Genomic DNA, 23,441 nt, shown 5'->3' with positions numbered 1-23,441 from the left:
GGTCAGTATTTCTTTTCTTCCTTCCAGTGTAAGTACTTCATTACTTCACATGTGGAAATCTGCTCTTCATTTAATATGCTTTGTCCCTGCAACCCAGAAGTTACATTTTGCTTCCTGTTGTATTCTTTGTTATGTTGTCTCTTTCTATTTTTATCCCTCTTTCCCTAGTTTCCATTGTACCCTGTGGGCAATTCATCCCTCCTTTTTTTCCCTCCTAACCTGATACTTAGCTTCACAGGACCAACTTACGGTCCTCTCCCTTTAAACATAAATTGTTCATTTATTATTTGTTCACCTTTTAACAAATGCAAAATGAAAAATGAGGTCGGACTATTACTCACCTGCAGATAAATGATGAGTGATACATAAGCACACGTAAATGACCAGAAAATCAGATTGACTTTCTAGGTTCACTCCCTTTTCACATCAGTACTTGTATGGTACCAACAAATAAATGTGTGCTTTCATAACTTTGCATACACACCACCCATCAGTAATCTGCAGGTAAGTGGTACCATGTACTTATTTTTCATTTGTTGTTAGTTATTTCCATTATTGTCGTGTTCTGTTTATTTTATGTAGTCATTTTTCAGTTTTCACGCCTTCCAGTAATGTCTGATGTGAAATCCTTAGTTTTCTAACCCTTTCAAATTCTGCTGTTATCCTGAATATTTCCTAACCTTTATGAGTAAAAAGGCTGGTGAATTTTATAACTTGCGCATATGTCTGTCATTCTGCTGCTACATGTTAAATAGTATATATGAAAAATATTGGGACAAATATTGAAACATAAATTGTGTGAATTTTTTTATGTAGCAATTTAGGGGTTAGCTTGGTGACAGTTATCGAGATGGTTATTATCTGTTCACCGATGTCACTCCTGTAAATGTTAGGTACTAAAAGAGTTCCCGTGTCTGTGGTTTCTCTTTTACCGTATATTCCACTGTGTAAAGCTTACTCTTCATCATCAAAGCTCCTGTGAATGCCACACATCAATTATGCCCTTCAGTTTTATCTATTCCTAATTTTGGAGACATGTAATGACCTGTTGATGTTATTTGTCCTAGTGTAAAATCAACCAGTGGCCCTCTCTTCTGCAGAATAACATGGAAATAGTACATCTAGGGTGCCCCAAGTATGTTGTATTGCATTACACAGGGCATTGTTAGATCTGCTTCCGTTATTTGTTTGTGTGAATACAACTGTTCTTATCCATTGTGTATTACAACAACTTGTTGTTTACCTGTGTGAGGGGGGATAGGTGGTAGCTATTTTGAAATTCATTAATATAATATCTCATTTTTTTGTGTATAGAAAGTCACATCCAAGAGCTTAGCAGCTCTTCATCAGAGGAAGCTGGAAATAATTTCCCAGTTGGAGAAAGTTGTGGGAATATCTGCTGCATCAGCAATTTCCAGTTCTACTTCTTCCCAGGCCAGAGCGGTAAGAGTACTAAAAAAAAAGTTGTGCACCAAAGTTAACAAATGAAACAAGAAATACATATACTGAACGATTTTTTAAACTTTCACTTATTCCCATAATTAGCACCTTAAAATATAAAACTGGTGGCTGTGGTATGGTGTGTGGTGACCCAGGTGTAAAATCTCAGATATGGCACTAGTTTTGCAGCATTCACCAGGCAGAAGTGGTTGTATAGGAGTTGATTTGAAGTGAAGCAATCTGTAAAGCAACTAAGTCATCACACTAACAATTCACACTGAATTCGTGACCAAGCAAGGTGGCTCTGGACTTGCACACGGGAGAACCTAGTCCAGCTGATCTCCATTTACTGTGGTTTTTATAAATTGATCCACCCATATCAATTTGAGAACTAACTGTGTAAATACATTAGTATCAATAGGTATCCAAATCTTATGGGGCAAACATGCAAAATAGTGTTGTACCAGGCCCATGTATATAAAAATCTGGAACATCTGCACAAGGTATTCTTTTATGTTAATTGAAGACTTGCATTCCACTCCATCCCACCCAACCTCCCCCCTCCCCCCCCCCCCCACACTCACCACCCCCCCTCAAAAAAAAGTAATGAGAGTCACTTTATCATCTTTAATGGCATTCAAGAAAAATATAATGCATTTTTTAATGATAACATTTTAATACATGTTAAATGATAGTCCACTTCGCTTTGGAATGGTTTTATAGGTGAATCAGTTTTTGTCAACAGTGCACTTAATATGCATCAGAGTACTACGTGCTTTATCTTTAATATGTTTCAAATTAAATCATGAGTTCACCCGAGTTAACAAAAGTAAAATAAACATCTAGACAATATATATTTAAACTTTGTTACCAGAGGTGGTTTTTTTCAATCCAAGGCCGTTTTCTGCACCAAAACTGAAGCCTTGTTTGAGCAGCACTGGTGCTAGCATCAGAAGATACCAGTGTAGTCAACATGTGGAACAACTGTTGATTCTAACACATAATGTCATAATGATAGTTTCTTTATGTTTGCTGTGTAACATGGCTATTCCATTAATTTTATGCTTTTCTCCAAGTTTTCATCACAGCACTTTGATGTCATTATTTGCTCCCGCACTCTGGCTTCTTGCAAACCTGTGGGGTAGTTCCCTCTAGTTTCTGTCGGCACTCCTAAACAATTGTGAAATTGTAAGACTATCAAGTATCTAACTTCTCCTTTCACTCTCTTTACGTATTGGACAAACACTCTTGTCCTCATTAACAGCAAATGACTGTTCAGGTAATGTGTTGTCAACATTTTTCAGATTTCACAAACAAAATGATTTAGCTGCCTTAAAAGCTGTTGTCATACCGAACATGACTTATCACCTTTGTTCTTGCTGCTGAGTAGACACCAGAAATTCGAACTTGCCACTTGTTTCTTCCTTTTTCGCTTACATTTGTACTTTTGTAATACTACCAGCCCAATTTGACAGCCTGCCTCCAGCAAGCTACCCAAAGATAAAATTTCACGTTGCAGTTAAATTGGTATGTGTATCGTACTATGAGAAAAATCACAAGGAGCCTTTTAGACTCCTAATCCAAAAGAGCTTGTAAGTAGGCTTCAGATAAAACAGTTTTGGAGAAAAACTGGCACACTGCAAGTTTAGCTTATAACTCGTCTGGACAGGGCAAAGGGTAAGTGTCAGTGATAGATTGAGCACTAACTGAAACTTCAAAGTTGCCTCAAAGCTGAAGCTGACCAGTTGGTTTTTTAAGAAGCACATTTTAAATGTGAGTAATAAAGAAAAGAGATGTAAGCAGGTTTCAGGCATGTGAAATGAAGTTCCTCAGAAGTAGGCTAGGAGTAAGAAGGATAGATAGGATGAGGAATGAAAGGGTAATGGAAATAGTGATAGAGGAATCCTTCAGAGAAGAATAGAAACATCAAGGCTAAGATGGTGTGGACACTTAAAGAGAATGGAAAACAAGATGTATCCCAATAAGATAAAAGAAATGGAGGTGCAAAGGAAATGGCCAAGACAAAGACAAAGGGAGGATGGCTGAAAGGTGAGGAGGAATGTTTTCAAAAAAGAAGCAAGTACTGGACAAGAGTGAACACACAAAGATGGTGAGAAAACAGGACTACATGGTGGGGCTTATGTTCCAGGCAGACCCAGGCTGGAGCTGGAAAGTGTTCAAGATGATGATGATGATGATGATGATGATGATGATGATGATAAGGGGGTAGGTCACTCTCAATGTAATAGACTGTATGACCCCTGACAACATTGCCTGTCCATTTGTGATTTCACTTTATCATGCAAAGCCATTGGAATAGGGCAAGCACAGAAGAAGCATGGATGCTCCATAGGTTTTAGGGTAATCTGGACCACAAAATTAGTGATACAACCTAACCCATCCAAGAAAAGAGATGAGAACTCAGAACGCAGAGAATCTTGCACTGTATATGACATGGAAAAACCAAGCACTGAAAACATCCAGACCAAACAATTTTATGGTACCAGCACCATCCACTAACAAATAGCCAAGGAATGAACCACAGATTTATATATAATGGGGGCCAGAAATTGCCCCGAAGTTGAAATGTGCTGCTTTTTGTAACTCGCCAGAGTAACTGGAAATAACATAAGACATCCCAAATCCACATAAGTTTGTGAGTTTAGCAAAGTCATGGCTGCACACTTGTCCACTTGTAGTCTGAGCACTTTACCTATCACTCACATTTTAATAAACGGTCTGTATGCTTCATAAACACTGGAGACACACAGTTAATATTGATGTCCATGTCTGCAGGAGGGGCTGGAAACGACACACAGATGCTAAATGTCCATTTTTTTGTAATGTTGGTGCAAGCCGTGCAGCACGGCCATTTCATGTTGCACAGAATGGTATGGGCAAGATGGGAGCACTGCCTTCGCTGTGGTTGTTGCTTGGAATATCGCTATCCAGTGCAGCATGGAGGCCACGATTTTACAGCTGCCATGTTGTCCGTCTCTTGAAAACTGGCTGATGCCTAGTATGAGATACCACAAAAGATTGAGCAATATTTAACACTTCAGCAAAGATGAATTCTTGCACTTGACACACCACATTCTCGGGAGTCAACTGAGCTATGGCGTCATGGGCCATAGAATCAGCATAGGAATCATGATAAGCATCAGTAACAAATTGACAGTTGCGATTGAAGGCGTGGAGCTCGGCTGCCCAAAGCCTGTAGTTCTGGTGGTACTGTTTATGACGACGATGAAATACTACACATGTTGCAGTGATAACTTGACAACTTAACACATTTCTTCGAACAAAAATGATGCTAATTTCTGGAGAGAGGCTAACTGGTACAACAACTGGTAGATCTGAAGAGAAAGCCAAGAAAGAAGTATCCAGGCTTTGGGTACATTGTCATAAGAGGAAACGACAGTGGGTACACAAATGATGTGGAAGCCTACATAGTCAGTGTGGCCAACAAGTTCATGATAGCAGCTGTTGCTTGAGGAGGGAGTGGAGCACTGCCTCCATGGACAGAAGAACTGAAGGAACAACCGATAGACTGAACACACAGAAGGGAACACCACATTCATCATCATTTATATTGTAAGATACAAACAACAGCATTGCCACAGTGAACCAAAGTTTATTCATCTTCCTCATAGAAACACGCAACAGTTGAGAACAAGACACGAAGAAAGAAACCATCCAGGTACTGATACAAGCAGTTAGTGTCAATAAATATAAACATAATATGTGAGCGAGTGCCTACTGCACTGTACTTATAAAGAGGATGGTTCTATTAGCTGGGTTGGGAGATGCTGGATCCTGTGTACAAGTCATGTGGCTCACTGCAGGTGGCCCCTGGTGGCCGGCCATCACAGATGCCATTGGCGGAATGTTCAAAGTATAATGCGCCAACAGGCGTATCCAAGTATTCTGTACAGGCTTGTAGCAGTATGCTACAGCTTTTGTCCTGTTATAATATGCCCCTGATATTTCACATCTGCAGCCAAGGCCTTTGGAAAAAGTACTCCTAATCATTGCTGTGGACTCTTCTTCAGGATCTGCAACTCACTTTACCATTATATAGGACTCTGGCTGATAATGAGTTTTATCTGTCAATCAGACATAATGAGATTCATAGATTCATTAGCATTCTTTTTTTATGATACACAATGTTAGTAAAGTCAGTAATTTGTTTTGACATAAGAGTAACATGAGCAGGTCAAGTATCATAACAACTAAATAAACATTGAAACCGTTGGGAAAGCTTGTGATCTGTGAAGTGCATTAGTTTTTATTACTGATAATTTGCTGCATCAGCAAGTTGAACCCATTATTCCTGATGAACAGAAGGTTCTGTTTAACTACAGACATTGTATAATACTTCGTGTAACATGCTGTTAAAGCCACACATTTCATGTGCGAAGTACATAAACAGGACAGCAGTTCCGTATGAAATCCAATGTCTGAGAATATATTTTAACTGTCTCAATGAAAAACGTTGTTCAAACAAATTATGTTCTAGTGCGAAGCTTCAGTAACATTATAGAGAACTGGACCAATTATGGGAACAGTTATTGGAGACTTCAGGTACAACGGAGAAAGAAATATGGTTGCGCTAATCTATAGGAGAATTTAAGTGTGAATAATATCTTGTACATAAAAAGTAATCCTTGGGTGATGAGATAAGTAGTAAGCATGTTGTTTACCTCCTATACATAATCAAAAGATTAAGAATAAGTGTGGCTCGAAGTTGCAGAGCAAATGGAACCTCATAGTGCAGAGCTTAAACTAATAGCTGATCACAACTGTCATGCAGAAGCCGTTTCAGTTACCCTTATTAACTAGTTTAGAAAAACAGGATTACAGTAATGTAGGACTGACAAAGAACTTGTCATTTTGTTGCACCTCTTAGAATGGTAGCATTCATATGAGTATTCATGGAGATTGTAGAAGTAACTGGAAAAAAGTAGTTTAAATAACTGCCTTAGCAATTTCGTGAGCATGTGCCATATCTGTTTGAGAGCTTTCAGGATCTCAGCTATCTCTATTACTATTTTTGTAATTCATATAATTGATTTAACACTCATATTATGTGCTTATCAGTTTCCATCTACGTAATTGAATCAAACAGAACAGGTAGGCGACCATACAGTTGATGGATAGAAGGCTTGTACACAATATATACACTTAGGACTTGCATTGGACTTTAGAGCATGTAAATAAGCGCTTACTGTCACAAGGGAGCATTCCCAAGTGTCAGTAAACGACCTTGGTGACACATGACAGGTTTGTGGAAGGGGTTAAATAGTGCAATGCACATTTTTAATTTGTGCCCAATTTCACTTTCAATCAGTAATTAGGCATTTTAGGTTTAGAGGGAATACCCAAAACGATGATATATAAAAAATGTTTTTCATATAAAAGTTGCTACATAATTAATGCTCTTGAAAACTGTAAAATCAAATTTTTTTAATTGTTTGAAATTTTACAACATACCCCACCATCATTAATTAATTTTGAAAATTGAAAACTTTTATTAAAACACAAATGAGAGAAGCTTGAAGCCACATACAATACTGTGTAATGAAGCTGCTTCATTTTTGGAAAATAAACTGTTCACATTGTGCTGTCAGAATATTTTCAATATACCTAATTAAAATGTTTAAACATTCATTACTATTTTAATTATTTTTTTACTTATATTTGTTTTATGTTTTAAATTGTTATTTCACATATTACATTCATGTTTTCTTTGTTTTTTGCAAATACTGTATCACATACATGTATTTTTGTTGATTGGAAGTAATATACAAGTCATTATTATGATAGAAAATAATTTCACTAATGATAATCTGTAAGGAAATGCTTAAAACATTGGTTCTTTTACACCATACACATTAAACTTAATGAACTTTCTTCATGTAATATGCACAACAGAGAAAACAATATAAAAAAAGTCAGTAGAAGATCAAATTGTTGCAGGTGATCCTCTAAATATCCTGATTTGTATCAGGCATATTTCAGTACATTAGTAAGCCTTGGCGAAGAGAGTTGATTTTGTACTAGTGACTGCAGCTTGATTGTATTGTTTCTCAAACGGAGATTGACATCATGCTCATTCAACAGAACTATACCTGAAAATCTCACAAAGTTCTTCCAACATCAAAAGCTGTATACATTCCACAACTGTACCTGTGGTGTCAAGCCCTTTGAGATCACCAGATAACTTTTATCCTCAGGTACAATGCTCAAAATGTTCTTTTTTTATTCACTGACCACCTGCATTTTCAGTTTTAAAAGAAACTAATGGTTTTGAACCGAAAATTCTAGACTCATTTTTTGAAGCCCCAAATGTCTTTGTGAATGCATCAAAATCTGGTAAACAAACGACTGAACATGTCAAAATATATTTGAAAGATATTTTTTTCCCAGTTAGGAAGAAATGCATGTATTGTTGAGAGCATCATACCTGAGGCCAAGGAATTTGTTCATCTGGTGATCCCATAGGTTCAACAGCACACATACAACTGTGGGATGTATCAGCTTTCTATGTTGGAAGAATTTTGCGAGATGGCTTTCAGATCTAGTTCTGTTGAATGATTATGATGTCAATCTGCACTTGAGGAGCCATGTAATCATGTTGCAGTTATTAGTACATAATCAGTTCTCTTTGCCAAGCTCTACCAATTTACTGAAATATGCCTGATACAAATCAAGATATTTAGATAATCACCCATGATAATTTGAAATCCTGCTGAATTTCGTTTTATATTGTTTTCTCTGTTGTGTGTATTATGTGAAGAAATTTTGTTCATTGTACCTGCGTGATTGTAAAATAATAATAATAATAATAATAATAATAATAATAATTAAACATTTCTTTACAGATGATCATTACTGTGATTATTTTCTATCATAATAATGAGCTATTGGTACCTATTATTTTCAATTAATGAAACACATGTACCTGAAACAGTAAACCAAAAAAATAAACAACTAAAAATATAAAATAAATCAAACAATGGAAAATCCAGGATGGAATGTAACAATATTATGAAAAGGAAAGTTGCTACTCACCATATAATATAGATGCTGAGTCGCAGATAGGCACAACAAAAGGACTGTCACAAATTAAGCTTTCAGCCAGTAAAACCGTTGCCAATAATAGACGACACACACACGCACACACACACACACACACACACACACACACACACACACAAAATGTAAATGCGTCCTACACACACGACTGCAGTCTCAGGCAAGTAAAGCCACACTGCCAATAATAATTTAAAACTTAAAACAAATATAAGTAGAATGAATAATTAGAATAGTAGAGTATGTTGAAAATACTCAGTTAGCACATTGTGTACAACTTATTTTCCAAAAATGGTGTTTTGAAACCAGCTTTTTTATACAGGGATTTATGTGGCTTTGAAAGCTGCTCTAATTTACGTTGTAATAAAAGTTTTCATTTTTCAGAATTAATTGATGCATGGGTATTTTGGAGAATTTCAGATTACTGCAAAGGTTGATTATACAGTTTTTGAGAACATTTATTACATATGAACTTTATATGAAAACCATTTTTATATATCATTATTTCGATGATGTTCCCTCTAAACCTAAAATGCCAAATTACCCTTTGGGGTGGGTTACCACTTTGAAGTGAAATTGGGCACAAAGAAAAAAATGTGTATTGCACTATTTAGCTCCGTCTCACACCCACCAGTTTTCATCAAGATCGTTTATTGAGACCTTAGAATGTTCCCTTGTCAGTGCTTTGGCCTATTTAGGGTGAAGATCTGTCTTGAGTTAAACAGGTTGAGTGAACATTAATCTCTGTTTGTCTGATCACGCCACGAAACCTTTATCCATACCAAAACCACCAACAGTCTTTTCTGTAAAATCTATTCACCAATGAATAGTGTATCTGCAGTGGTGGTAATCCTCTCAGGGTTTTTTAAATAACTCGCCAAAGTCTTCACAGTAGGCATAATTCTCAAAGCTGCTGCACAAACGGGTCTAGGATGCAGTAACCTCTCTGATGCATAATTCTCACACTAACCAACCATGTATCAGCCTGTAATGGAGCAGCTGATCTATATTCTCAGACAGATTTTCAACCACCTTTCATCATGCCCTGAAATGAGAGCTATTTCCCATTACTACTACCCTCTTCACCCATAGTAGTATGCCATTTTCCACCAAACCTACGAAACTGCACTAGGGTCCTTCGTCCTTCATGGCCCAGAGAGCAAAATGTCAATCAGCACCATCTTAGTTGTTGTTTTTAACAGCATAACCAGTAAAGCAAGAAGACTGTTGGCTAGCTCATAATTTGCAAACGATTTAATGATATATTGTTCTCCCCCAGACCCACAGTGACAACTCGGCAATTACAGTTAACTTTTCAGAAGTTAGATAAATGGGTCACATGACAAACTTCATTTTGCATTGAGAAAGCAGTCTCCGTCAATTTCAGCCCCATTTCACAAATATTATCTGCCACGGTTGTGAGATATGGTCATCAGATTCAATTTCCACAACAGTCAGAAATTTCTGATCCCACTGGTAGATGTGGGGTACTGAAAGGTTAAGTTTAATAGAATTTTACTAAACATTTCACCAGGTCTGACTAGATTGTGAGTGTTGATTCTGTGGATGGTCTGATATTCTTATTTCAAAATCTCGAATGTAGTACATCGTGGACCCACCAGACTTTCAGCTGGAACGTATAAAAGAAGCCCTACCCTTACCGTATGTGCAGAAACCAGCGAGCTTCATCCAGCTACCCAAAAACAACTTTTGAAGATAAATTGGGCACAAGGTCTCCTGAATTTTTCGTAGTTTCTCACACAATAGCAGAGAGAGTGTGCAGTAATCATCTGCAAGCCACAAAGTCGGTATAGATCCAGGTGGTCCAGATTGTGCTGGAATACGGTATAGTGAAAGTGAGGGTTCTTCCACAGAGTTAGAGTTAGCAGGCACTTCAGTTAATCAGTAGACCCATTACAATTTTTAAACATCTCATATGAGTAGGCAAGTACAGCAGATTGCTTCTATTGGCATCTTTCTGTTAAACATGTAAGTGAATGTTCTGTAGTAGCAGGAAGCGTGGTAGTCTGCTTTGTCTTTAAAACCTAAGAGAATTACATGTGATCCTCATGCACTGAATGTTTTGGCTGTTTTAATTCTCTTAGTGCTCTCCAAACTATCTTGTAAATGTGCCCAGCATAAATGTTTGCTCAGGGCATCCTCATTTCTCTCCAATAACAGCATAAATATATGTCACTCTGCTGAGTGCCAGAAGCTATAGTTGCAGCAGCTAGAGAGGCTTGTGAGGGAAGTGTGATAACGAAATGTACTATTTGCTTGAATTCGATGGTGTCCTCGGTAAGAAATAAAGTTATGGAGGAGTGGGAAAGAGCGTGCCATGGCAGCAAGAGAAAATATACTTCACCTGGTGAAACTGACCACTCAGCAGTGGTGTATGTCTAACTGTATCCAAATGAGGTAATTCTAGCATCCCTCCATTCAAGGTATGGTCCTACAGCCACAGCTTCCTCTTCTGTTAAGAAGAGGCATTAGAATGTTGATCACCACTATCAGTGTATCTCATTTTGATTGAATGGGGGTTTATATGATGACAAAGTAGCTTCAAGTAATTTAGCTGGTGGTTATGGTCTCTATTTTGGGTGGTGACACTATCAATGTCAAATGCTTCGTAAAATTACGTGGGGGGAACAAATCTTATACCCAAACTGATAGGAAGAAGTCCCTGCCCCCTCTTACACAGATTCTAACTACTATGCATTAAAGTTAGTATATTTTAGTTATATTTTTCTTTTATTTTCTGATTTAAATTATTTTTGTATTTCTTAATAATGTAATATTTTTACTTTTTGCTGTTTGTTTCTGTTCCTTAGCTGCACAGTTTTTATTAATTTTTTGGAAGAGTACTATTAACCGAGCCATTGACTACCCTAAAAGCAACAAGAACAATACTAAATTCATTATCAAATACAAGGTCATCTATGAAAACAGCCATGTCATATATGAATTCCCCTGTAACTATGGCACAACCTTTTATGTGTGAACACACACCAACTAGCTGTCAGTCAGTATTAATGACGTTACAAACTGTCATTGAGGACTGGTTTGACCATCCATTGGCCATGCATCTATAGTGCTGAACACATTGTGATCAGTTACAAAAATATCCTTCATAACCTGTGCCAGTATGATTCCTCCCTCCCCTGCCATCCCTCATTTCTTTTTCTCCCAGCACCAGCAGGTCTGAGCTACACGGTTGGGACCAGTTCCTACTGCACATCCTTTGGTTCTGCAATCTTCCTGGCCTGAATCACCACTCCTGTATATACTTCATCATTCCCTATCGTTCCTAGCTACCAGTTTCGAAAAAGTTACTACTTCACTGTGAGCCCCTATCCCCAATTGTAGTCATGCTTATAGATTGAAGGACTTTCATCCACTCTGTTATTGCTCCAATTTCACATTTCACATTGGTTAATCTCCTATTTTACCAGTGCCGCACTCCCTAAACCAGTGTGTGGAACACTCAAATACCTCTCCCTACCTAAGTCTCATATTAACCCTCTCTCACCTAGCTCTTGATCCTCTCTCCCCTTCACCACCTCCCTGTTCATTATTTATATTCACTGCAGAATTTTTGGGTATCATGGTAATAATTGATTGTAAAATTGACACACTGAATGCGGATGTACACGAGGCCAGGCACATTGTGATCAAAGATGATTGAGGGTCATGAATCAAACATTAATGTAGAACTAATACACAAACAATATTTTCAATTGTTTGTGCACAATAATATTACTAGAGTTTTATAAATTTAAAATTTCCTTGGTGGTATCATTTTAACTAATAGAGTGTTAGAAAGCTATGAAGAGAAACTATTAGCAAATTCTGTGGAGTACTAAAATTGTTTTGCCACCTTTGAGTGCTTGAAAAATAATTAAGTCATCATCTTTTTCTTCTAAAAACTACCATTACAGCCTGTAAGGGCGTGGAGTCGAAAGTGTTCATGCACGTGTCATAGAATCCTTTTAGATCACATCATGGTGGTTGATGAACACTTGGTTCATCTTTAATGACATCATTGGTGCGTTTTATAGTGTGATGAAGTGAGTACCACGGCATCAGCAAGAATTCATCATCTCAATATTCATCACTGAGCATCGTTTTGGCCTTGTTGCATGGACAGTTACTTTTCTGGAAAGTGATACATCTGGTGAGAGAGACTTCACTGAAAGGCTACAAGTGAACACAATTATATTGACATTGTACATTAAAAAATACTTATACCGTGTTGAATGCGGCCAAGTGAATTTTTTCCCTGTTCCAAAGCTCAGTTTCCATGCTCTGTAGGTAATAAGAGAACATGTAGGTTGTTTTGTGTGACATCACATTTGCAGTGAGCTGATTGTTCTGAAACATTTGTCTGTCCAAACATTGTACTCTTATCAATTCCATAATGGACTAACACATACTCTGCTTTACTGCTTTGTAGATGTGTATGTGTTGGAAAACATTTCCTTTACTTTTCTTTTATGATGTGTTTTGACAATGCCCAAAGTGGCAAAATTAGCTAGTTGCAAATTAAATGAAGTGTGCAAATAGATAATAGGCTCAGGTGGGAAAATAACTTCTTTCGATAACTTCAATGTAGCTGTGGACCCAACGTAAAAATTACTATTTATGTACATGGCCATACAGGCAGTCATTTTTCTCTCACTCCATTCACAAGTAAAATGGGAATGGGAATTATTATCAATTGACAGAGGATAATAAATACTATGTATTCCCATTTGTATATCAGTATGCTTGATTGTTTTCCAATTTAATTGATACTAACTTCGAAGCAACAAGGCATCTTCTTCAGGCATAAGACTGGAGGAATCAGTGTATATCTGCAAATATATCATCTGAACATAAGGGAACTGCTTATCCGTTTATGTACGAACTATTTTGTAAAAGCATCAACTTGGCTGTTGAGTTGAAGAGTTTTCATACCATTTGTTACATGCGCATCAGATGGATACCAGTTCCTGTGCTTGAAAATAGAGCCTTGTTACTTTGAAATCAATAAAAATTAAATTAGAAAACAACAAATATACACAAATGGATAAAGAGGGTATCATATATTACTGAGTTTTCTTCATGAACATCTCAGTAGCTGACTTCCCCAATATCTTCCATTTCTGTGGAAGCTACAAGAGAATTACCAGCAATACATACCGATGCTTTTGTTTTGTCTGTCATTGACTTTGGCAGCGGTCTACATTTTCTGGCACTCTGTACTCATCAACCAAAGATCACTTGTACAAATCCCAACCCTTGGTAAACATAAAAGGCTTATTAAATGCTTAGCAGTAAATGCAAAACCTCACCATCCAAGCCTTGGCAGCAGTTTTAAGTCTTATATTGTGAACTGATTTGTATCCTTGAATTGATTTGTACCCTTGATAGTTCAGTTACAATTTAATTTTATGTTGGGTCATTACTAAGGTATTTGTTCCATGTTTTCTTTGTCTATTTCTATTACAGTATTTTATTTTCATTCGTATTACTTTCCTTTGCCTTATTTCACTTCGCTTTATTCCATACTTTGTATGTATGAGTGAGTGCACCTCATTGCGCAAAATATTGTATGATTCAATACCACCTTAGTGAAAAACTTTAATCTTCTATTTTTTGCCTTCCTATAACACTTTCTTCCCTAACTGTGCTCTTCAAAGAATTTAACCCTCCATAGTATCATAGTATGTCTTACATTAATTAGCGGTCTTCAGAGCATTGTCATAGACCAGTATTTACAGCAGTTGTTGTAACATAGAAATCTATGCCTGAGACATATTTATTCACTCGCACTTCACCATTTGCCCATCTGTGAAGATCAAAATTAAATTTGTTACCACCAGTTGTAGAAATGTCTGAAGACTAGTGAACTGCCATTGGGTAGGGTATGCTTTACTACGAGGCAACAAGAAATAACCTCTAAGGATATAGCTTGTTTCATCAGGCATTACACTATTCATATATTAATGTCTTTGACATTGATGCTTCTCTTCCAAAACTTCTTCAGATTTCAGCTGGTTTTCCATCCCCACTCCCAAGGAATTCTATTATTACGCAGTTTCACAGCAACAGATACATCAGTTTTTGTAATTAAAAAAATTAAAAACTTCCTGGGTGTCTCACTAACGTCTGATCCGGTATCCAAGTTATTTTCAGATATAAAACTAGAGCTATAAAATGCACTTTGTCCAAAAGTGTGTTTTTTTTCCCTCTTCCACTGTACTAAAAGTGGTCACAGTTTCCAAAAGATGTCATGCTTTCAATTGCGAGATTTCTTTCTGCCATGTTAGTCCACTCTCCTGCACATGTGCGAGTGCCGTTATGAAGAATATACAATTTTCCTGAAGGGCCAGGATAAGTTCAAACACAGTTTTGTTGTGCTGCATGTATTCTTAGTTCTTTCGTATTGAAAAGCCAGTCAGCTCTTAATTGACAATTATAGTTCAGTATTAATTGTGCCTGCTATGAATATGTGAATGTTAGTATGACTTCCAGATCATGCAAGGTTCACTTACAGGATAAGATTTTATATGAATGTTAAGGTTATTTATGAGTGGTTTGTATTTAAAATTTCAAATAAATTCAAATCAGGTTGCTGAGTGATTAGAAATACTTCATAATCCTAAATATAATATGTTATATACAATAATTTTACTAGTTTGTTATGTTATGGCCTTCAGAATTACTGCGTATTTCTTTTACTGCATGATGCTTGTGATTGCTACAGCTTGAATAAATGTTGTGAGAGCCTCAGCCATAAGCATTGTTTTTCAGTCTTATGCTGACTGTTTTTCTTCCGCTCCCTCGATTACTGAAAAAAATTGTATTTGCAGACAACTTCATTCCCAAACACTGACAATGATGTGTGCACATCAACATATTCCATTTGGACATCTGGAGGAATTCTCCACACAGGAAGAGGAAGTGGTTCTCAGGTTAGCCACATTTCCACAGCTACACAGCCTGCTGCTTTCTACAGGTAAATCTCTCTCCACTATCTGAATGCAAGGAGACATGAACATAAAAAATATGGCCCTTGGAATAAATATAAATAAATAAAAATTAATGATCAGTATTTTGGGTTATGTGGTTGATTACTTTGTTTTAATAAAAAATTTTATCCATGTTGCTTACAGGTCAGATTCAATTCTTGCAGATGATGAATTCATCCCATTTGATCCACCCATTGTCAGCAAGTATGGACCAATTTCTCGAATGTCAAAGGCAATCCTACGTCCCAGTAGTTCAGTACAGGTTTCTTCATCTTTTGGTGATGGAACAATCTCAACCCCAATGGTACGCCGTCCAGTACCTGCTGCTAGCCCCGTTGCTTCTTGGTACTTCAGTACCGCACAAGGTAAATGATGATGATGTTGTTTATTATTACTATTTATTTCTTTATTACTGTCCTTGTATAATTAAACCTGTAGTCTCAGTTTTCGATCTCAAGGCACTTCTGTGCATAATTCAAAAATTAGAAAAGAATGCTCATGTCCTTTTTGTTTAGTTTGATATTTGTGCGAGTGACACATCGTAGAGTACTATCAAGGTTCTAAAGAAACAAAATTCTTTATATTACTAAGGAACTGTCTATTGTGGCATAGTAGTGTATAATTTTTATTTGTAATAGAGATGTGTCCTTAGACTGTGACGAGTTTCTTCAAAATCAAGCATTTGGTGAATTCAAGTGACAACCATGTGCATACATTTCAACAAGAAGTTCTTTAGATGAAAGGGCTCACTAGATTTGTCTATGACAACATTAATTACAGTAATTACATCATCATTTTTGCTGCTGTCTAAAAATTTTAATAACTTGGTGTGCTTATGGAATAGATATCATATTTCAAAATTCAGGCTATTTTGAAGTCTTGTAATATGCTAAATAAAAATCATGTATGTGAACATTTATTTACGTATGCATAACCTGTCTTTTGGCTTTTCCTTTTTTTGGGGCTGCACGTCAGATGCGATTTGAAATTCTGCATTCTATTCAGAATTCTACATTCTAATGTTTTATTGTTCATATCATTTCTTCATTATCTTTCAGATAATTGTGAGTGCAGCAAAAACTTTTACTATATTATCAGTTGTAAATTGTATTGTGCTTCTTAAAATTTTGACAAAAATATTGTCATTCAGAAATCATTACACCCCAATTTCAGTGTGTATTTAGGCTGTTAGTGAGCATGATCTTGATAAAAGTTCGAGAGAAAATATCAGTTTCAAGGAATCAGTAGATTTTATCTCAGGTTTTTCTCTCACTAGGAAACAATTAATCAATTCTCAAAGTGCAGCTTCAATCCTTGTAAAGTAAAACATGCTGAAATTAAGAGAATCAGTGAGGTTAATCTATAGTTATTTGTGTCCTGCTCAGAAAAACATTGCATCAACCACAATGCATTCCCTCTGTGGCTGCTGTTCTCCGGTAAAATATGAGTTTTTGGTAAGAAGCTGGAAGTTCCCAGACTGCTGTCGAGTGATTGGGAGGCATTGCAAATAGGTGTTTTAGGCAGATTACTGAGAGTCGTGCTTAACAAAGGTAGTTCATCTACCATCCACATCCATGGGTACTGTCTCGACTCCAGGAAATACATGAGCTATTACTGCTTGTTGATTTGATTGTGAGTGAAAAGTCATGATATTATACCACTAACTCTTACTGACAAATTTGAGATGCTGTCTCTTGTCTCGGACTGAAACTGAGCCAGTGCAACATACTTTGCCTGTTGGAAAACCTGCTATGTCTGAGGGGGGGGGGGGGGGGGGGGGGTTCCAAAAGAGTGAGCTTCTTTCTGTTAATTGTCTGCAGTTCAAACATATAGCAAATAATAGTGCCTGTTAAGAAATGGCAGCAAATGCTTGATGTTGAAATAAAGAGCCTATAAAAACTCTTAATTGATATTGTGCAATAATAACTGGAGTATATAGTTAAGTGAGAATAAACGACAATTAATTATTCTTATTTGTGTGCAGGTAAACAAGAAACCTGATTTGTAACTCGTAAGTAAGATAAAATAAGTGATCTCACTTATGCTAGTATCAGTTCTGATGGAGACAAATAATGAAAGGCTAAGGAATTGTTCTTTGCCCAGTTGTGTTGTGGAATATAACATAATAAAATATTTTAAGAGAAGCAGACAGTTGTAAGGTGATTTGAATCTCATAAAGAATTCAAATACAGTATATGTATGTGGCATATTAATACTGCACTGTGACTGCCACTAGTTATTTGGACAATTTGAAGAGTATTATGAATCCATCTGCGCAGTTGAGAAGACATAATGGGATGAAATGAGGGACTTCTGACGATTAACGACAAAGATTGTGGATGTGGAGTGAATGCAAACAATGGTATGAATAAATTCAACCACTCACCATTTAGGTGAAGCTTTGAGCAGTCAATAGACTTGAGGACAAGAGGGTAAAGGTAGCACTCTTGTCAGGTGCTTCCTTAAAGCACTGAACATGTGCACATATAGATGGGGGATGGGGGGGAGGAGTTATAGTGTTTAACTCCTGGTTTTTTGTGATTACCAACTTCTTAATGCTTCCACTATATGATGAGTGAGTGTAATGTGTAATGGAGGAAGGTTCCTGACACTGCTTGAAGCAGCTCAGATACCAAGGATTGCAAACACGATAGGGGTATTGAGACAAGCAGTGTACAAATGTACAAGAACTTAATTTACCTGTGGCATGACATATTTAACAAAGACCAATAAACCAGGCTTCAACAATTGAGATTACTAGACATTGATGAGGATTGTTTCAAGAAACCTACATTAATAAGTCACAAGAAATCAATCAGTATTTCAGACATCCTGTTGCTGCCAGCCCATAAACATTAGTGTGATGCAGGTGGCAAATTACTCAAGGAATGCAAGAGTGTGACAGGGTTCAATGTGGCCTACCCTTCACCTTTCAACCAATTTTTAAATGTAGGCTATGGGTATGTGATATTATGGGTCATAGTTTCATGATATTCCTTTCCTTGCAATGTTACCTTCAAAGGACAAATTGAAGCCAGAGGACATGTGAATGCTTTTAAATGAGCAAGGGCTTTCCATATTAACAATTATTGTTCCTTAATACAGAAACTGTTTTCTGAAATGATTCACTGTTATATCAACATTTACCTTATTACTCCACAATTCACACCTATTTGTTGGCAGGGGATTCTTAGAACAAGTGTCAGTCTACTCTCAGTCTATTTCTTGACTTTCCAGTCTTTAATTAATAACATGTGGGGAAAAATGAACACCTAAATCTTTGTGCGAGCTCTAGTGTCTCTTAGTTCATCACAGTTGGTCGTTTCATCTTGTATAGGCAGAAATCAGAAATATATAGGTTGACTGTTACACAGAAAATTACAGCAACCAGCCACTTTTTACAGTGTTATTTATTTATTTAAACAGCACTGTTACCGGTTTCGAAGCAACAGGTTCATCTTCAGATGGCTAGTTCACATTTTACATTAGATTTCGCCTTTTGTTTCCTCACCTGACAAAATTTTTTTGGAGTGGTTGTGCCCTACAACAAAAACAAGATGTGAGACAATGTGTTCTTAACTGTAATTGTGCCTCACAATGATTTGAAGTGATGTAAACAAATTGTTATTATTAAAGGGAAGATGTTGCACTGGAACATAATGGGAAGGATTCTTCATTTTAAGTAACCGAAACATGAACCTGTCAGGTCGAAATCAGTAATGGCACTCTTTAAATAAATAAATAGCATTGTAAAAAGTGGCTGGTTGCTGTAAACTTTTGTGTAATAGTCAACCTATATTTTATACACAGGCTCAAAATGTCAGTTTTTGACAAAATAGCAAAATCAGAAAAATGTTTTTGGTTTTGGAGGAGAAAAGTGGTGGTTGTAATTTTGTGAAAATATCTTGCCACTGCTAGAAATGCCTTTGTTCTGATGATTACAGCCCCAACTCTCTTATCATATACATGACTATCTGTCCTCTTGAATGGTACTAGAACATGAACTGGCTTTGAACTTTTTCAGTGTCGTATGTCAATCCGGTCTTGTAAGAATCGCCTACCATGCAGCAACACTCAAGAAGATTTGTAAACATAATTGGTCCGCAGTGTGATAAGTATACATTCCACCTTTACAAACCATTTAGTAAAAGAAAGCAACAAGCCTGTGAATTATGAATAGAATATGAAATTCATAACAAAGAACAAAGGAAGATCACACAGAAACTCCAACATTAGAAGAAAATTTTCATATTCACAAAGCTCGTATGCTAAAAAGAAAAGATGTAAAGAGAAATTGAAGACTGGGAAGAAACAATAATAGAAAAAAATCTACACATAAAATTTCCCCTCATCTTCCCTTCACCTCTCTCGTTAGTGTCGCTCTCTGAACTATTACTTCGTACTGTCTGTTAGCAAACATGGTACTGCAGTGGTTAATATTGTGGGCTCGCATTCAGGAGGACTGGGTTTTAAATATTTGTCTGCACATTCACATTTAGGTTTTCTGTGGTTCTGCTAAATCACCAGGATAATTTCCTTTGGAAAGAATATAGATGATTTCCTGGTCCTATCAAAGCTTGTACTCAGTTTTATAATCACCTCATCAACAGAGCTTTAAATCCTGTCTATCCTTCTCCATGTTATCTGCACTCTCAGTATGGTTGGAAGCTACTGTTACACATTAGTAACAGTATAGCTTGGACACTATATCCTGATAGTCGACTGTGGCTGTAAACAAACGCAAACTTAGGCCAGTCAAGAGGAGAAGAATCTGCGTCTCACAGGGGTGACAGTCTACCTCTGTGTTCTGTGAAAGCAGTGTTGATATAATGGTCATACGGATCACTGATCACTTCTGGTGTTGTTAGAATTGTATTCAAACCCCGTGAAGACCAAAATTACTCTCTACACTCATTTCAAAATAAGTAAAGGAAAGAACAATTATTACACAGCACATAACAAAGCAGAGTACACAAAGTATTCAGTAACAGCTATAGCACCGCTGTTTGTTGAGGTTGGTGTTGTCGTAAACATAGTACAGCCCTGACCTCTATTGGTGTATTATGTAACCATATTTCAGAACATTCCCTACCTACAACTGACATGTAAAAGTGGCTCCACTGTATCAATATTTGTTTACAGCAAGCACGAAAACAAAACTTAACATACCAATTTTCTCAAAGTTACATTTTTAGATGTCTATTATTTACAGTTGTGTATTCGAGTTTACTGAAGATACTTCAAAACAAGAATTAATAAAACTTAGGTGACTAGTGGTTAAAAGTATTTCATTGGGGTGTAAAATCATAGCTAATTAATAAATAAAAATCAAGTGAAGAGAGAAGCTCGTGTGCGTGAGTAACTTACATAGGGAAGAGCCATGAAATTATGTTTCTTAGAGAGTTCTTTTTCTGCCTTTGTATGTTACCACATCATGTTTTAAACTTGGAAGTAGTCAAGTAATGCTTAACAAGCAACATATTTATGTATTTGAAAATTGTAGGATTTTGAGGCACAATTTCTAATAGCTATCTGTAACATCACTGAGAATTGCATTGATTTTGCAGGATATCCAGCAGCCTTGCAAGCAACCACTTTGCCAGGTGGCCACATAGTAACTCCTGCAACTGCTGGATTGGGTGATGGCTACATAACAATTGGCCATGGAATTTTGGATCCTCCTCAGCTGTTTGTACAAAATAGAGTACCTGACTGTCCTTCAGAAGAGTAAGTATTATTAAATAATTTTTAACATCTTTTTGGTGGTAACAAATCAAAATCAGAATTGTTGATTGCATGCCTAGTTCATTAGAGGCTGTTTCAGTTGGAGGAGCAAAGTAAAAGTTGCTCTGCAGACATTTCTTTTTAAAATTCTGGTTAGGCTTAGTAATAGCCATAAGGATTTCTGAATGTAAATTATTATTATTTTCATATGCCACAAAATAAATTCTGTGTTTGTTTTTAATGCTCACTTTCTGTTTGTCCACGGTCTATTCATACAGTGAAACCATTACCAAGGGACATTAAAATGTGTAAATTGTGGAAAAATTAGTTGGGGGGGAAGTCACTTTTGAAGTACATGCCATTTTATTAACAGTACTGACCTTTAATTTGAAACCTTTGATCTTACATAAGATTGACACTTGGTAATTCCTTGTCCCCCCCCCCCCCCCTCTCTCTCTCTCTCTCTCTCTCTCTCTCTCTCCCCCAAAAACATATAGAATTATACATACTGGTGATCTTTTTTCTATCATTTTTTCTAATTGATAGACAAATTTAGAAATACTCACTAATGCCCTTGAATCATCATTTCGAGGCGCATCACTGGCATGATCAAAATCATTATTTCTATTGTTATTTCCTGTACTGTCATTATTTTCTTGAATATTATACGCCACCGAGCGAGGTGATGCAGTAGTTAGCACACTGGAGGACGGCAGTTCAAATCCGCATCCAGCCATCCTGATTTAGGTTTTCCGTGATTTCCCTACATAACTTCAGGCAAATGCCAGGATGGTTCCTTTGAAAGGACACAGCCGACTTCCTTGACCATTCTTTCCTATTCTGATGGGACCGACGACCTCGCTGTTTGGTCGCTTCATCCAAATCAACCATCCAATTATACACCACTGACACACTTTTTGTGAGGTAATATTGATGTAAAAATGCAGGAAGTCTTGCATTGGATGCTCCAGTGACAACTTTGTCCTCGATGAAGTACAAATAATTTTACAGTCATCATCATTACCCAGATCTGATTGGCAAAATTAACTTCCTTCTTCAGTTTGGAAGAACCTTCTCAGAATCAGTTGGAGGTGTGGAGAGAATTAAAACTGCAGATTTCATACATTTTCATTTTTAGGATGTGAAGAGCAACAGTTTACAGATAGAAGCAGTTTACTGTTATAGACCCATATTTGCATCAAGGCCAAACAAATGTTTTTCAAAAAGTTGTGAAGTCATCCATTCATTGTGACTGGCACTGTAGTTAGTGAGTAGTGATTAAAACTTACAGAATCACAAAGAGCTTAATCTTTTCAGACCCAAGAATTATGATAGCTAACATTAATTTGAGGTGAACTTTACTGTGTTTTTCTGTATGATAACTTCCACCTTTAAAGGTAAGTTTTTTATTGGGGGAGATTTTTGATGAAGAGACTGGTTTTGTCATATTTGCAAGGTATTGTCCCGTTTATAGTGCTGCATAAATCTTTTAACCTATGAGTTTACCTTCATTAAGAGTTTCTAAACTCTCATTATTTTCTTCACCACATACAGTGTTATAGATGACTTCTTCAACTTGTCGATCCAGTTGTTAGATTCAGAGAAATCTTCGATGCATAGCACATTGGCCACATACATAACATTTTCACTGGGCTGGTGAAAGTGCTTCCTTTTTGCACTTCATCTTATTTCATTTGCACTTTCTAAAATGAAAATTCTCTCTCTCTCTCTCTCTCTCTCATGATTATATTCAATGTGGATGTGGGAGTCCCACAAGTGCAACATGTGTTCTGCAATGAACTAAGTATTTTATTCCTTTGAAATAGTGTATTCATAAGATTGTCCATCATACAATTGTGAACAAAAACACAAAAGTGTTATTATTATTATTATTATTATATACTTCAAACATTTCACTCACTAACTTATTGGCTGTGAACCATGCTACACACAATATGCAACATTTATTCTTAGGATGGCAGTGGTAGAAGGCAAGCACTAGTGATACGAAGTATTCTGACTTGTATCAGCCACCAGTTCAGAATGAGGGCGAAACACTGCTTGAAGGCCAGTGCCATTCCAGCTTCTTTTTATGTCAGTTACACTGTTTTTGCCCTTTTCCATGAATGTTGTTTCACAGAGTGTAAATTATGGGAAATTTGTAATTGT

At 36.7% G+C, this 23,441-nt stretch overlaps 1 protein-coding gene across 1 annotated transcript in view; it reads left to right on the top strand.

Annotated features, from left to right (window-relative positions):
- Window positions 1-23,441, top strand: part of LOC126480868 (roquin-1) — a 231,080-nt gene that overhangs the window by 134,879 nt on the left and 72,760 nt on the right. Inside the window, exons 11-14 of the mRNA XM_050104246.1 lie at window positions 1,315-1,443; window positions 15,390-15,535; window positions 15,693-15,913; window positions 21,116-21,275. Coding sequence (XP_049960203.1) covers window positions 1,315-1,443; window positions 15,390-15,535; window positions 15,693-15,913; window positions 21,116-21,275 — 656 coding nt within the window. The remainder of the gene's footprint in view (window positions 1-1,314; window positions 1,444-15,389; window positions 15,536-15,692; window positions 15,914-21,115; window positions 21,276-23,441) is intronic.

The sequence above is a fragment of the Schistocerca serialis genome, chromosome 5, assembly GCF_023864345.2.
Source record: "Schistocerca serialis cubense isolate TAMUIC-IGC-003099 chromosome 5, iqSchSeri2.2, whole genome shotgun sequence".
Classification (NCBI taxonomy): Eukaryota; Metazoa; Arthropoda; class Insecta; order Orthoptera; family Acrididae; genus Schistocerca; species Schistocerca serialis.
The sequence above is the reverse complement of the archived record's forward strand: the minus strand, read 5'-3'. Positions and strand labels throughout refer to the sequence as shown.